The 17,500-nt window shown below is 37.9% G+C and overlaps 1 protein-coding gene across 49 annotated transcripts in view; it reads right to left on the bottom strand.

The window, feature by feature from the left end:
* shot (dystonin-like protein short stop) overlaps positions 1-17,500 on the bottom strand; it is a 536,542-nt gene that overhangs the window by 149,082 nt on the left and 369,960 nt on the right. For 43 of the 49 annotated variants that reach the window (XM_067119430.1, XM_067119416.1, XM_067119408.1 and 40 more), the window contains exons 3-6: positions 17,010-17,027; positions 10,301-10,360; positions 7,608-7,775; positions 6,308-6,400 (exon numbers count right to left, since the gene is read on the bottom strand). In XM_067119430.1, the coding sequence (XP_066975531.1) occupies positions 6,308-6,400; positions 7,608-7,775; positions 10,301-10,360; positions 17,010-17,027 (339 nt within the window). The remainder of the gene's footprint in view (positions 1-6,307; positions 6,401-7,607; positions 7,776-10,300; positions 10,361-17,009; positions 17,028-17,500) is intronic. The other 6 variants (XM_067119440.1, XM_067119439.1, XM_067119429.1 and 3 more) reach the window with 2 other exon arrangements.

Here is a 17,500-nt window from a genome sequence, read left to right as displayed (position 1 = left end):
CCCACCCGCCAACCCCTCCTCTTCCTGTTCCCCCATCAAACCATCTGACAGGTATTACGGCGTCCAAGTACATTTTTCAATCAGTTTTTCTAAGAGCAAGGAAGAATAACATCTACAGCGAAACGAAATCACGGCAAAGACTTCGTCTATTTAACAGCAACAGCCAAAAAGTATTCTTTGTTTGTGTTACACCACAGCAAGCAAATGTTACATCGAGATCAGCGCCAGAAAAATAACCGTACGGCAACTCGACTCTTCCTCCTACTGCAGCCTCGGTTCTGCAGCACAAACATTACATACAACTTTGCTCAACCGGACGACCCTTCCTCGACCATTTTCGCTCTTCAGGCACGCCCTCATGCCGCACACGCGCTTCACTCCGTCAAAGACTTTTAAACGGCAGCAACAGATTCTATCAGTCTATATCATTTCGTAAGTCACTGATAGTACAACTTCACTAAACGTGCCATCTCTGATGATTTTACTCCTAAAAGCCGTGAAACAGTAATGAAGGGTGCTGGCTCAACATTCGAGAGGTAATACATATTGCTATGTTACAAAGTATCACTTAATCGTTCATCATACATTCGTCCCACCCACATAACCGAAAGGGCATCTTTCAACCTACTCAGGTGGTGTCATCTATACAAGATTCTACAGAAAGTCCATGCATACACATCATCAGATAGAAAAAAAAAAGCTCTTCTTAACACCACATACATTCATTCGATATGATAAAATTCACAGCATACGTAATAATCAAACAACAATCGAATACTGATGCTTCGTACAAAAACTGAACCAACCTATGAATATAGTCAACTTTCGTAAAATTAAGTGGTAATATACATATGATAAAAGTGTGAATATATTCCTACATCGTGCTAATCTATGATCACACTTTTTGACATTTACTTGCATCGAAGGGTCAGTTACTAAAACAGTCACTGAAAAGAATTTATGCAACCGATTTCTGGAAACGAAAAAAACAAGGAATTTCCGGACATGCGGGATGGAGACTTCAACGCTAAGTAGGGACCGTTCAGAAATATTTAAGGAAGAAGAAGGATTTTTAATATTAGAGTTCAATATATAGTAGTTTACACAACAAACGCTTCAACAAATATATATATATATATATATATATATATATATATATATATATATACATACACAGTATATATACCTAGTTGTTAAATCACCGGTTAGTAGCAAACTTTACATAAATTTAGCATTATTGGATGACAGAAACAGCGACCGCGGTCACAGTCCCGTTAAGGAAGATCCTTTTTCACTTGACGGAGTATAATCGCCCGTCCTCAGTCGCAGCTGAGAATAAGGGATAGAAGACCCGGCCGACAGACGCGTCGAAAGTGACCCATTAAATTACTTATTCCACAAACATTCACAACTTGCTATTGTACTGATTAACTTGGGGCAAAGTTGATAAGAGTTTTCTGGATCTCTGTGGTCTTAGGGGACAAGATACAACGTAAGTCTGCCTTTGCAGATGGCAGATAGGCTGGTAATTCATTAAGACACAAGGCAAATTCTAATAATATACTTCAAGGAGCCAGTGCCCTAAAAGGTAAGAGCGAGAACTAAACGTTACAAAATCAAGACTATTTAAGAACAGGACATTCGAAGCAAAGCAGAAATACATCCCAGTTGATAGCATTATGCACCCCAGGTGGATGGCACCGATTATCAAGCAAGAAAATCCTTTCGTTATAGTTATAAAGCAAAAAATATCATGAACCCGTGAATGTATTGAATTACTATACGTCATTTAAAAACTGCCTCTTTGACGCCTATGTTCAAACAAAATGGGATTTTCTTTCGCCATAAACAAGACTGAATCAGGGTCAAGTACCTCATTCCAGTACCTTCTTTTACATTCTTATAGCAAACACGATATTACCTTTCCAAGGAGTTATTATTATTATCATTCAACCACTACTCATATAATCAACCATTCCAAAAAACCACAAAATCCAGAGCAAAGTACCCATGGGCATCATGCAACACCAATCCTACAGCAAGGCAAAATGACCTATATCAAACAATTGAAATCGGCTAAAAACATACATTTTTTCCATTATAATAAAGCACACGATCTCTAGGAAGCAGTTACAAACCAGACTTGACTGGGCATCCTGACCAGTAAGCCGGGAGTCAGGGGCCACAAAGGAAATCATTGACCCATACCCTTGAGACCAGTCCGAATGTCACCTCTTTGTCGCCTTTCCTTCCCCTTCCCATACACAAGACTCCTCACAGAATCCCCTAGATAAACTTACTCAGCTGTGCTACCGGTGAAAAATTACAGAATATTAATGGATGGAATCATAAAAGTTATAATAACACCACTTTATCCAGGTATTATATGGAATTACATCAGCACAATAACGAGGACGAGGAAAACCAAAGAGAGAGAGAGAGAGAGAGAATTGTACAGATACCACCCACCCCACCCTCTGTCTCTCTTCTAACCCGAGAAACAATGTGGGCGGTCGTGGGCGTGGGTGGAACCCCAAATAAGGAGATAGGTAAGCACAGCGGCGCCAAGTGCACAACAGCTGGTTGCCTCTCAGACCGCCTACGACGGAACAGTGTGAAGGATTCAATTTGACAACGCATTTGCACCGATCTCCATCCCATCGACCGAGAACTCAATCTAGCGCGGATTTCTGCGGAGCATTCAGAGAGAGAGAGAGAGAGAGAGAGAGAGAGAGAGAGAGAGAGAGAGAGAGAAACAGCAATGCTGGGTCTTCCATGACGGCAATGAGCGAGAGGTGGTGATCTTCCTCCAACACAATATCGCAACCTACGCTGATTAGCATCCGACTGACTTCCCTATTGATTGACCTTCGGTACGAAATCTACCTTCTCTAAAAATGGGCGATTGGAATTCTACCACATCTGGAAAGCCACCACGTCGCAAATGACAGGATGGCGAGATATCTCACGACAGAATCTGACGTAATGGGATAAATACCAGTTTGAGGGAAAATGATAATACAGGTCAATACGAATAACTTACCGTATCACCTTGAATACAGATGGCTTACTTCGACTCTTGCCATATAAGGACAAATGAAAAAACCACAATCACTCACAGATGGCACTTAACCCTTCCCACTCATCTAGCAAATGTAAAAAAAAAGGGAAAGTAGACTAATAAATATGACCCAGCGCCGCATAAAAACTTGCAGACCACGCAAAAACTTACTAACCTTGATGAACGTCTCAAACACAGCTCAGATATCATGAATGAAGCTGCTATGAAATCTGCCCCATAATTAGCCAAGACGTCCAATCTTGGAGGTCCGTTAAGAAAAGGGAAAACACGTACGTACTAATCAGGACAGTTGTTTCTAGCGCCGACGACGCCAAAGTCTACGCGAATATCACATACCATTTCACTACTATTTCCCGCAGAAGATTTCAACAACGAAAACTCAGCTTACTTACATCCAGCACATACTTATATTTATCAAAAACAGCCACGCAACTTCCCTGTATATATATATATATATATATATATATATATATATATATATATATATATATATATATATATATATATATATATATGTTCATACTACTGGCGATAAGCTTCAGTGAGACGGGACTGTTTGGATTCCAGGTCCTTTGATTTACAAAGTACAATTTGCATGGCTTCGAAATGGGATTGATTTAGATTTTGAAGATTCAAACGCACATACGGAGTGCACCGGTACCTGATGAAGACGACTGGGTCTTCGAAAGCTAGTGAATTAGAAAATCTGGAATCTAAACCATCCCGTCTCGATGAAGCCTAACACGAGCGTACATACATACACATATACATATATATATATGATATATATGATATATATATATATATATATATATATATATATATATATATATATATCAGCCTTGATATACATGACGCTAAATAACCCTATTTCAAAAAGATTGAAATGAAGAAATGAAATAAGAATACTGACAGATCAACCACTAATTACCGTGTAATTACAGTGCAACCCTGAATCTACTGTTCACGGAAGTTCCCTAATCTTCCATAAGGTCTCAATTACTTCCCCAAAGTCTACTCCCATAACTGATCCTAAGAACATTGAAAACAAACACTACAAACACGAAGTTGCAGCCACAACTAATGTAGAAACTGGTCAGTATCACCAGGATAAGACTTCAATAAAGAATAAATTAAGCAAACTGGTGGAAAAGCACCTAAACCCCCCCCCACCCCACCTGTACATAAATATTCTTGGGAATGATAACCACGCTCTTAGAAAAGGAAGTAACTCGTAGAAACTGCTTCAAGTCTCCCCTAACACTATCATTTTGCCTTCAAGAGGAGACACCAGGCGCGGATGGCCGCAGTATTTTGGCAACAATGCAAATTATGCATGCCCGGGGGAACGCTTGAGAATGGAGCTGGGACAGGGAGGCCCAATGTGGAGTAAACCCTTCTTGTGCAAAATAAACCCCAACATCCCACCAGTCTCTCTCTCTCTCTCTCTCTCTCTCTCTCTCTCTCTCTCGTTTTCTTGGAAAGCCAGCGTTTGCTTGGTCGTAAAAAGGGTGGCCGGTGTGAGGCTGCTGGCATAAATTTCAACCGTCAACATATTGTTCGCCCATTCTTTTAGAAAACTGCAAATAAATGCATACCGAGTTACTTTTTTTTTTTTTTTACAAAAGCGCTAGAACTGAAAACCATTATGAAACTACTTTAAAACATGTAACGAAAAACAGAAACAATCTAGCATCCCTGTAAATGACGAAGACTTTCCCAACAAAAACATGGAGGTATTCTTTTCGACGACAAAATTTTTCGAACCTCTCTTACCAACGATACTCGTTTCAGAATTGACCGATGCAAGATAAGCATTTTTTCTTTCGTCTAATCTACTCATTTCGGTTTCGAAATCTGACTCACACTACAGGAATAGACATACGCGAGTCACGACTCCCTACCCCACCACCCCGGTGTGTTATAAAACTCCAGTTAAAAGTTTCTATATTAAAATGACCTGAAAGAACCCAAGATTGCCTCAAAAAGATATGTGAATCTCTCTCTCTCTCTCTCTCTCTCTCTCTCTCTCTCTCTCTCTCTCTCTCTCTCTCTCTCTCTCTCTCTCTGTAACTAAAAAAGCGACGAATCCCATCTCACACAAATCTTTTACACTTGAAGCCATTAGCATCGACAGATCTGCTCCTTCCAGATATGACAAAATTATCTGAGCGCGATTCATTGTATTTCTGATAAATGTCCACTGCTTTCTTTACGATGCATGACATCTGGAATCTTAACATCATAAAGTACACGAACAAAACGGGTATATATTTATTTACCTCAAGATTTACATCAAGATAAGAGCCAGATCATGAGAGAAGGAAAAGCAATAAGGACCGGGAGAACTGAAACTCGGCTACCGTCGCCATATTTGGCATACGAGGCACCTGCCTCGCTGAATACGATTCCACCAATTCTTCTTTTATCCAGGAGCTCCCTCCCACGGGTCGTGCCCACCCCCTCGTGAACCGCATACCCTGCTGCCCACGTTCCCGTCTCCAGCCTATCCATCTTGCCCACCAACCAACGGACTCCACACACACTCAGCCCCACGGACTTTCGCTTTCAAGGTGAACTCCAACCGCCTCCCTCCCCGCCCACCCGCTCCCCCGGACAGTCACCCTCTCTCCAGGTCCACCCAATACATTCTTTCCTCTACGATTGCCTGAGCAAGACCCCTTCGTACAATAATGTATATGAGCGTGATGGGTCTGATTTATTTTTGTAAAAGGCTAAGAATTCCTTACAGGTACGTTTTTGACGCTCTCGCTCTTAATTCGTCGTGAAAAATACATGAATATAAAATAACGGTCAGTTTTGAGAACCACATCGAGTATGAAAATCTTGCACGTACCAAGTCGCAAGAATAAAATCTTTCTCTGAAGTAACCATCAAAGTAAAATAGGTCACAATAAAATAAGAACAACGATTAATAATGGTGACAATAATAATAAAGTACATCATCACTATAAGACCGAACGACCATTTACTATCCTGTCACACAATTATTCAATTATGTAATAAACACATACACACACACATACACACATAAAATAAATCACAAAATAATAACAGTTAATAATGGTGATAATAATAATAAAGTACATCATCGCTTTAAGACCGAAAGGCCATTTACTGCCCTGTCACACAATTATTCAATTATGTAATAAAACACATACACACACACATATATCCGCATATAAAATAGAGTACAGTACATACCTGGAAGTGCAAGATGATGGTCCATATTAGGCCGAGTATCAACTTGGGGTTTCCGTCCACAATGTCTTCACATCGGATGTTGACAAGCTTAATCTGAAAAGCCAGTGCAAAAGTGTGATCAGAAACATCCACCCCGGGGGAAATAAAATACTTCTTCGAAAGTACGCGCACGACACATGCAGACGGAGGAAAATACTCATAAGCTCTAATCACCTAAAAAGAGAGAAAAAAAATATGGCTGACTTTACTAATACCTAATGTTTCGTACAGAGTACTAAGTTATTAGGGAAGAGAGCAGACACGGTGTATGTTTCTTGGCCCTCACAGACACGAAGAATTCGAGTATTTACATTTGCGATACAGTGAAAAAGAGGGCAGAGGAACAGGCTGGCACTTCTCATCCACGGAAAATGTTCGACCACTAATGCTGTTGCCAACTCTTGAGGAACATAATATGCATATGTGCTCATACTACGATAACTACCCTATGACAGTCCGATTGGAAAAGGAATTATGACGGACAAAATTCAAACGATAAGAAAGAAAAGGGTTATTTTTCATGACTGCAGCGTTCATGATATCAGCACAAAATACTTCAGATATCCACATACTGTATACGACAGTACAAATGATAAGTATAGAGAGCTAGGGTCGTAAATCCTTAATATATATCATCTGTTTTCAAACCCCACGCGTTCTTATTAAGAGCTGATTCCTCTAAATGAGCGCAAATTGCTTTCTCTCTTTTATATGTCATCACGAAACGCGTAGAAATAAAAGACTCAGTATTCATATTTACAATCTTAATCTATTTCACTGTTTAAGTGAGAATTTACTTATTCGTTGAACTGAGTTACCCCTTAGTCCATACTACAAAGAATACTGTCTTAATTTAGAACTTGGTGAAGTTTCTATTATGGCAAAAATGGTTATAAGCGTTTCAGAGCATACAACGCCATATGTTTAATAACTGCTATGCTCATTATGACAACACACCCCGGCCCCCCGGTACTGAAGTCTGCGAATTCCATATGAGAACATTTTATTTCCGTTTTCAGAAGTAAAATAAAATAGTAGTTCGTGAAAATATCCAGAGATATCTCGGCAATCCTAAAATCTTACTGAAATTTCCATCACCTAACGAGCAAACTAGAAATTGAACACAAGCGAGGGTATCTTAACCATAGCATTCAGGATTTTTCCAAACTCACATTCCAAATACGTATACATAAACTAAATTAAAACAATAGGCAAATATAGAAGCGGAAAACTGCCCAAGACTTGTGTGCCTTCAACTTACCTTGCGATATCTGAGAAAGTCCAGAGTGAGTTGGACATTCTGCAACATGTGGAAGCGAAGTCTGCCTCGCTCCCTGGGCAAGTGTTCTCCCGACAAGACCTCGAGCAAAGAGATGAGGCTGTGTCCATCTCGCAGGTCCTCAAAGAGGTCTCTCACTTGCTTTCCTGCCTGTTCGACAAAAGCAAAACAGAGGACACATCAGTATCGTGGCTTGACGGTGCAGTCAAACGTATTCTAATTTCACATGAATAACTGGCAAGTGTTTCCTAATATGTACCCAGATCAATTAAACACAAAACCATCAAAACTAACATGAACATGCCTCTCTGGCTAAACGCAAGAAAATATTGGAAAGCCACATACAAAATGTAAGGACTGAACGTTTTTTTACCCAGAATATTATTCATTGAATTAGATAAAAACTGACAGAACAATGGAAAAATATTCGAGTTTTCCTTAATAGCACATTAGGTCTACACACACAGCACATGCATTTAACTAACATCAACAGCGGATCTCAAAGGGTACAGTCAACTGTGATCACTACATCTGCTAATGAGAAAAATGATAAGTGGTAAGGGAGGAATGAGGTCAAATCAGGGGGGTTTGAACTGTTTTTACATAGACATATTATTGTGAAATCATGTCCATATTTATTATTTGAATTTTGCTGCACCACAACAAAAATATATGCGTGCTTATCAAAAGAAAGAATACCCCTTTCTATTCAAGGAATATCACAACATTGACCCTTTTAATATCCCTCCTTTTGCCTAGCCTTAACGGTGCGATATATATATATATATATATATATATATATATATATATATATATATATATATATATATATATATATATATATACAACATATATGTGTATATATATCCCAGTATTTCCATCATACATATACATATATCTCCTAGTACTCTCCTCATATGAAGAAATAAGATGCAACAGCTATGATTCAATGTCAGAGCAGAAGAGACAAGTTCCTTACCCTTCTCTGGTCGAGGATGCAAGAGGGAAGTAAGTCAACAGGAAAAAGGAAAATAGGACAACGTGATAAAAAGGAACCAAATATTTGAAAGAATAAAAGTAAGGAAAACGTTAAAAGAGGACGAAAAGTAATGTAATTTTAACCCCATGTCACAGATTGATTGGATAAAATAAAATGTGAAGTGATGAGTAACCATCAACAATATTAGTAAGATGCAAAATTTTTATTAAAATAAAGTACAAATTTCAGATTGAAATAATAAACATTTAAAAGACAACACAATTCAAAATTCAGAAATGTTACACCAATATGAACATATACATAACCACATACCGATAGAAAAGTAAAATGCAAAAAATAAAAAAAAAATATCATAATTAAGATGAGAGATTCAAATAAAACGAAAGTAAGAGAAAAGGAATGAATGGTCAGAGGGCGGGTGTTGGCATAAAAGAAAAAGGGAAAAAGAAAACGGACTATTAGTTTACAAGGGTAACTACAACATACAAATCTTAATCAACTTTCATATTTCGTGCTCTAAGTATGAAGACTTTCAAAAGTGGAAAAGGTTCAAAATCTGTCAAAAATATAGAATCTAATAACTACAGACAAAGGCAAGGTTGTAAATGGGTTTTTACGTGAAAGGACAAGAAATCTACACTTTGAAAAACTATTTCTTTTTTAACTTGAAAGTTAGGTAAGGTGCAAAACAATGTGTATATAACAATGAGTATAATTATACTGGCAAAGAATATAATTATGAAGGATAAAATATGAACAAGCCTGGTGATGAAGACGCTAGATGCGTGCAAAGAAATGCGTCAAAACGGAATGTCAGGCTTATTTATGCTCAGTCGAGCACATTTCACGAGTGTTTGCTATTCTACAGTGTGATATATATATATATATATATATATATATATATATATATATATATATATATATATATATATGTGGCTACAAATATAAGTGATGAGCAGTGAAAAAATAAAAAAATAAAACTTCTAAATACAATAAATAAAACATACTCAAACTGAATTGGAGCCGTTACAAGTAAGAGTCAGATCGAAGGGCATAGATTCTTGTAAGTACAATCGATCTTTATGTGTAGAGCATGCAGCAATTTTCTAGGAGGCAAGAAAACTTAAATTGGCCATAGCACTACAAATAACAGCATCTATACATCTGGAACAACAACGTGGACCAAAATACAGGCACAAAGAAGCTCAGTGATAAAAGGACACCAAAGAATACAACAATGCAACTCTAATAATATAAGAAAATCACGAGCTTCTCCTGTCAGCGGTGAAATAACAAGCATCAGAAGGGCTTTGTGCCTTACGAGAAAAAAATAAAAAAAATCCAACCTACGCAAAAGGAGAGTCAAAGAAAACGAACGAGACGTGAAAAGCAACACATAAGAGGATTTGTTTTAACTGCCCGTGTGCTGGGACAACCGCTGCCGTGAAAGGCTTTGGTGGTTGGTGGGTGGAAGCGATGACGACAGAAGACTGTGACATCTCAAAAAGCGTGGGTGGCGGGTGTCGACAACCGAAAATAAACTGAAGAAGAGGTTGCGTCCAGGACAATGGGATAGGATGAATCGATATGAGAGGGAGGGAGGTGGGGATGATGGTGAACTGGGCAGGGTAGAGGGAGGGGTAGCATTAGCTGGGCAGCTCGGGCATACACTTACTACAGGAGAGCTGCAGGTGCCGTCGTTACAGTTGTTGCAGACCGTTATGCAGGTGTAGCGCTGTCAGGGGGAAACAAAATGCCCAACCGCCAGTTAGCTATTCAATGACCTTCCTCTTAAGACTTGAATTTTTCTGCTCTACGGATAATCTTATGCTATCTCTAGGTTACTGACATTGTGCTTACTCGTCTAAGATGGTGTTTATCGGTAAGGAAAAGTTACTTTTTCTTAGCAGCCATGTAAAGAAGAAAATGGAACATGTAAATGCAGACCATTCTTATGTGTACTGGTGTAAAAATTTAATACCGGGCTTCCGTACTAATATAGTGCGGAGCCTCAAGCGCGTAATTCTGTCTTTTAATCATTTCACACACACACACACACACACACACACACACTTGTATGCTTTCAATCGTAAATACCTTTTCGACAAGAACGAGATAAGAGGTTCTTATTCAAGATTGTAGAACTTCATGTCTTCCAGAACCACCCGTACATTGGCCCTTCTTGCTTACAATGCACCTTTCACTTTAGTCTTGTGTGCACCTTACCCCTTCCTGAATATCAGAGTAACTTTGTCTAACACATTTGCCATTCTGTCAATACACCACTTCGGTATTGTCTAAACACCACTGAGCTGATTAACAGCTCTCCTAGGGCTGGCCCGAAGGATTAGATTTATTTTACGTGGCTTATACCCAATTGGTTACTTAGTAACGGGACCTACAGCTTATTGGGGAATCCGAACCACATTATAACGAGAAATGAATTTCTATCACCAGAGGTAAATTCCTCTAATTCTTCATTGGCCGGTCGGAGATTCGAACGCGGGCCCAGCAGAGTGCTAGCCGAGAACGATACCAACCCATCCAATGAGGAACCCACCGTCTCTTTGTATCGATACGTTCCCCGATCACATACCAAACCCTCCTATACCATCTTCGCTATAACTCACGATCATTTCTTTACCCAAAGCTTTTTTTTTCTATTTTTTTTTAACTTCTCAATGTCCAAACTTGCGCAGACACCCGACTACCTACCTTTCTTAAGCCTTTTTTACAGTTCACAATATCTTAATTGAAGCTCTTCACATTTACTCCACTGTGCTTATTGGCCTCATCCAATTCCATTCTTCAGTCATCCAACCATCTGAAGCATTTCGGCCTACCACATCCCTAATAAATTCTTTCAGTAAGTAGATTACAATCGCCTCTGTATAGCAGTATTTCACTGTTCATTGCAAAAAGCCTTTCAAAATTCAAATTTTTCGCTCTTTTCGTCCTCGACAGCCACTCTCACGTTTATTTATAGGTTGTACCAGTTCAGATCTCATTACCGTCTATCCTTCATATATCACCTAAAACCAGCAAGCCTAGAATTCTAAATAATCACTCTTACACGAATACATAATTATCTTCCAACAACAATCCTTCCATTACCGCCTTTTATGCCAAGATTATTCGCTCCCTATCATTTCTCTCAGTATTTATTTCCCCAAAATACAATCTCCCTAAACTTGCTTTCACGCTCACTGATTACCTCACCGTCTCTCATCTTCTCTCAAGTTTCTTCGCTTCTTTTCCTGGTTTCCAATACATCATTCTCCCTCTTACCTTGCACTTACACTAATAGCATGGCCGCCTCCCTCCAACGACAGGCCACCACCTCCCCCACGCGTCAACCCAGCCTTTCACAAACTAATTTTTAATGTCTTCGGCTTCTCTGTAAGCTTACGTCCACCAGCACAGGCTGCCGACCCAGAGTCTTACATCTTAAAACACTCCCCCACACCCTGTTATTCTTAACCTTCATACTTATTTGTAAAAATCTCCATATATACTCACCTCTCACTCTTCTTGACATCACCAACACATTCTGTGCCCATTCTTTATCGTGAAAAGTAGCTTTTACTGTCACTGTTGTTTCTCTTACAGCCACCTACTTACACTTTTATCTAGCCTTCACTAACGTATTTTGGATTACTTACTTTTAATGTCTGCTGAGCTCAAAAGAAAGCGCCGTAGGATCAATGTTTCATTCAATATGTATTTTGTTTAACATAATCATTTCTTGAGTTTTATCATTCCGAAGTAAGAAAAAAGTGCCGATTTTGAATACTTGAACCCTTGCAACTAACTCTCTTTCAAAATTCATGCCATTAAACTCACTTATGGCTTCTCAAAATATGCTACGAACTCATTTGCTCCATGATATCCAACTTTCAAATCGGATAGAAAATGTTTTGAACGATCTCATATCTAATCAAAGCACCTACTTCCGAATATTTCCAAGAAAGTTTGACGTAACGCCTTTTCCAAGGATACCAACATTTCATTAAATAACAATGAATAAAGTCCGCATCACAAAATACCGCATACTAATTGAACTTCAGGAATTCCATTTACATCAAACATAAACACAGCATTAAAATAGATTTAGAAGCTACAGACATAAACAACAGCGACTTCACGTCATGTAAAATCTGTTTGTGTATTCACAACCTCTTGTGAGATGCAATAAAATTCTTGTTAAAAGTTAAGTATACCTTAGTTTAACCAGACCACTGAGCTGATTAACAGCTCTCCTAGGGCTGGCCCGAAAGATTAGACTTATTTTACGTGGCTAAGAACCAACTGGATACTTAGCAACGGGACCTACAGCTTATTGTGGAATCCGAACCACATTATAGTGAGAAATGAATTTCTATCACCAGAAATAAATTCCTCTAACTCTTCATCAGCCGGCCGCGGGAATTGAACTCCGGCCCATCGAGTGACAGTCTGAAGCTCAACCGACTCGGCCAACACAGGGCTTAAAATTCTTGTAGTTGATCACAGACCAAATCTTGGAAAGTGTGGCGACAGTGATCATTCTGTCGAACAAAGCAAAATAAAACATAGTTTTTCGGTTTTCTGACATATTTTTGCACCCATCTGAAACGTGTTCAATATCAAGCAAAAATGAGTACAATCAAAATATTTTACCAACTCTTCAAAGTCTCGTACCTGCGCGCACTTCAGCATCTCTTTTTCCACTCGACTCCACAGCTGAAGTGATTCGGAAACGCTTTCTTTTACTGAAGTCAACTTGTGTTGTATTGTCTGCTTCCCACAGGCACGCGAGAAAAGCAGCCAGGCAGGAAGAGACACAGCTCGGAGCTAGCTAAAACCAGCCTGCTGCTACTTAATCTGCCACTTAATTGGAATATCTTTTACAAGTCTACGAGTACATTTTGTTCAATTACAGCAGAGGGGAACAATCCCATAGAATCGGAAGTCGCCATTGCAACAGATGTACGAGCTCTCACCTTATAATATCAGGTTAATAAGAGTGAATTCATTTGCCTCTGTCATATAATCAATGGGTACTGAAGGATTTCTAAGCGCTTAACAAGAGTGAATTCATTTGCCTCTGTCATATAATCAATGGGTACTGAAGGATTTCTAAGCGCACAGCTCTGTGTGTATATATATATATATATATATATATATATATATATATATATATATATATATATATATACATATATATATATATATAATGTATATGTGTCTTTGTATGTACATATATGTATCATATATATATATAACACATATTTCATATATATATATATATATATATATATATATATATATATATATATATATATATATATATATACACACACACACACACACACACATATATATATATATATATATATATATATATATATATATATATATATATATATATATATATATAATGTATATGTGTCTTTGTATGTACATATATGTATATATATAACATATTTCATATATATATATATATATATATATATATATATATATATATATATATATATATATATATATATAATATATATAAATTTTTCTCTCAGTATATAAGTATCTGACCGGGGAAATGGGTTATTCCCTTCCATAAGCTAATGAAAGAATCTCTGTAATCTCGTACTTAGTCGGCTATCCATTACTGTGAAAAGCCACTGGAGGCATTTTTATCGTCTTATAATTGAATTACGTTTTTATTCACCTCGATAAGAACGTACATTTGACGATATATGAAAATACTTATGAGTTACGTAAGGAAACATAAATATTTAATTTCTTCCTCGTTTTAACGTGCTTTTTATATGGGGTAAGCACGATGCCTTCTTTTCGAAGGACTTTGATTTGGCGTTGGGGTAGGCCGTAGCCTCGATCGGCTGCCCTGCCTGACATCGCTTAGACCCCGGTAACAATGTGTACGTGTATACCAATCCCCAGCTCCCTTTCTCCCAGCAGCGAGGAGAACCGGGCGGTTAGGTCGACAGTTCGAGACGTGTGAGGCGTCTGTTAGAAACAGAAATATTTAATAGTAACAATAAAAAATAAGCATTTATATCCACAAGGGCAATCAGTGCGATTACCTTGAATCACTAGCATACGTCAAGAAGGGAAAGGCGCCGTCTTGTTCCTATATGGGTAAAAGTTAACGGAATCTTGCCCTCCACGCTTATGGAATCTGAACTATAAAGTAATATGACAAATGAATCCGTGAATTAGCTTGCCAATTCTTTCTTTGTAAATATATTTTGTTTGCAAGCTGTTCGACAAATGTATCTCAGTGTGTAAAAACTGCAGACCTTCAGGTGGGGAAAACTAAGCCGTTTCTAAACAGTAGACTCATTTCCAATCATATCTACGGTGTTCGGAAATTCAACACAAATCAATGTTACCCACATAATGAATTCTTTATTCCGGTGGGAAAAGAGCAAATGTAGTCTAAACATGTCATTTTCTTTCTATGTGTACGTCTTCGGCAAGTATACAACAAAACAACATTGTTTTTCCAGGTCGCCCAGCTCACATCATTCAAACGAAATGGACTTGAATGATAAAACTGTCTCTATCGAGGATCAGTGTATTCCAAAAAGCGGCCCGAGAAAGCTTCTCGGACACACCCCATCTCGGGGTTGAAGAGGTTCTTTTGACCACTGGATTCCTCTTTCTTCAAGTGTTTGTTTTTCAAACTGTTATGGCTAGAGGCCGTTACAAATGTATATACCATCAAAAAGAGGACACATTTTGATGCAACCGTAGATTTTTTAAAAATACCATAAAATGCTATAATGGCATGCATGTTTGGTGACGCTTTTCATTCAAGAGTTCAGGGAGAGTGAAAATCGTGATCTACAGCACTGCTCTCCAACGTCTTTTTCAATCCGTGATAGAGAACTTCTGACTTGAAACGATATTTTTTGTGTTTGGATGCAAGGCGCCCAATCAAGCGTCTGAAATAAGGCACTCTGACATACTGCGCTTCAGAGAGGCAATCAGTACTGCACTGAGTACCTGAAAATCAAACACTCATTCACTGAGCGCCTGAAACTGGGACACTCAGTCACTGACTGCCTGAAAACATGTTGTAATTAGCATAAGGAAAGCGTTGTGTGTAAAGGGGGATGTTAATTCACGGGGGACACTTGGGTGGTTTAAACAAAGTCTTTATCACAAACACGATCAGCTTCATTTCAAAATCAACCACACGCTGGAAAGAACACACAAAGTGCATTTCAAATAACACTCAGTTTGAACAAGGGTGAAAAACCACAACAAAAAAAAGCGACCGTTCAAAATGCAGACAACATTTATTAAGTGGTGGCGACGGCGTTTGTGATGCACAGGGCGCAACGTCATCATTTTCATCTCCAACTTAATGGGGATGCTACTCAGATGATGATGATGATGATGATGATGATAGCGACGGCTGCGCTATCCTCCCGTGACACAAACGCCAACCACACACGTATGCTAGGGCACGGTGACAGGTGTGAGCGATGCTGATCGTGGGGCTCAAATGATGATGGCTTAGGACACTTTCCTTCGCGAACGCATTCCTGACATCGTAAATTTCAGCTTCCAGGATTTGTAAAAGACGTTATTTGCAAACTGACTATGAACTGAGGTGTTCGGTTCCAGTGAAAGATCCGAGACGAGGCAACACTCCGAAGTCTGTCAAAATACCGATAGGCAGTTATGTCTGACTTACAAATCATCCAGACGTTAATTATACTCTTTGAAAACTGAAAGAAACACGGTTGCGGAAATATTTACAAGCACTTTTGTGCAATCTCGTTCAATCACAAGCACCATCATATCTGCCACGTTCAACATCGACACCTAGATACCTCTAGTTAAAATAACCCAGCACTATTTACTTAGCATTACCATTAGGCCAATATTTCATCCCCATCAGTCGAAAATTTATACAAAGAATTTCAGTTTGCTAACGATGATGGGTGATAGAACATATATATATATATATATATATATATATATATATATATACACATACATACATAAATATATATATATATACATAAATATATACATAAATATATATATATATATATATATATATATATGTATATATATACATATATATATATTAATATATATAGATACATACATACATATATACTGTATATACATATATATTATTCCATGCATATTTCATCTATTCTATTTCAAAAAGATTAAAACCAACGGAGCTGCATTCTGCACTCGCTAATTCTCTAATGTTAATGGGAAAAAAAGAAATGCAACTCTTGGCTATAAAGCTATATGAATATCTATTAGCATGAAAAGGGGTGAAAACATGAAACCTCTTTTTAAGTCTATGTTAATGGAAAACAAATCACAAACACGAACACCATTCAAGTACAAACCTCTACGTATCCCCAGTGCTGCGTGCAAGCAAAAGAAATGAGAAGAAATTAATACAGTTCCTTTTGTACAGCAGAAATGGAAGCCTTTGTACAAAAATCCATTTCTCTTTATGCACATAAGCCACAAAAACAGTCAAGAGCCCTTATCATAACACCAGCAACACCAATAATAATAATAATAATAATAATAATAATAATAATAATAATAATAATAATAATAATAATAATAATAATAATAATAAACGGCTATAACAACTTTGCAAGGATAATAATTACGACATTTTAATAACATATTGTATATAACCAGCATTAATTATGAATAGCAAGATTAAAGCATTTATCATAATAATAATTATAACTACAAAGCAACATCAACAATGCTGACAGTTTATCATCTCTATATATTCATATGCAAATGCTTCACCAATGAAACCAACATCAAAGCAACAGCACCTTACACTGCGTCATGCACTAATTAGCCAGTTTCATTA

The sequence above is a fragment of the Macrobrachium rosenbergii genome, chromosome 17, assembly GCF_040412425.1.
Source record: "Macrobrachium rosenbergii isolate ZJJX-2024 chromosome 17, ASM4041242v1, whole genome shotgun sequence".
In the NCBI taxonomy this organism is placed as follows: Eukaryota; Metazoa; Arthropoda; class Malacostraca; order Decapoda; family Palaemonidae; genus Macrobrachium; species Macrobrachium rosenbergii.
The sequence above is the reverse complement of the archived record's forward strand: the minus strand, read 5'-3'. Positions and strand labels throughout refer to the sequence as shown.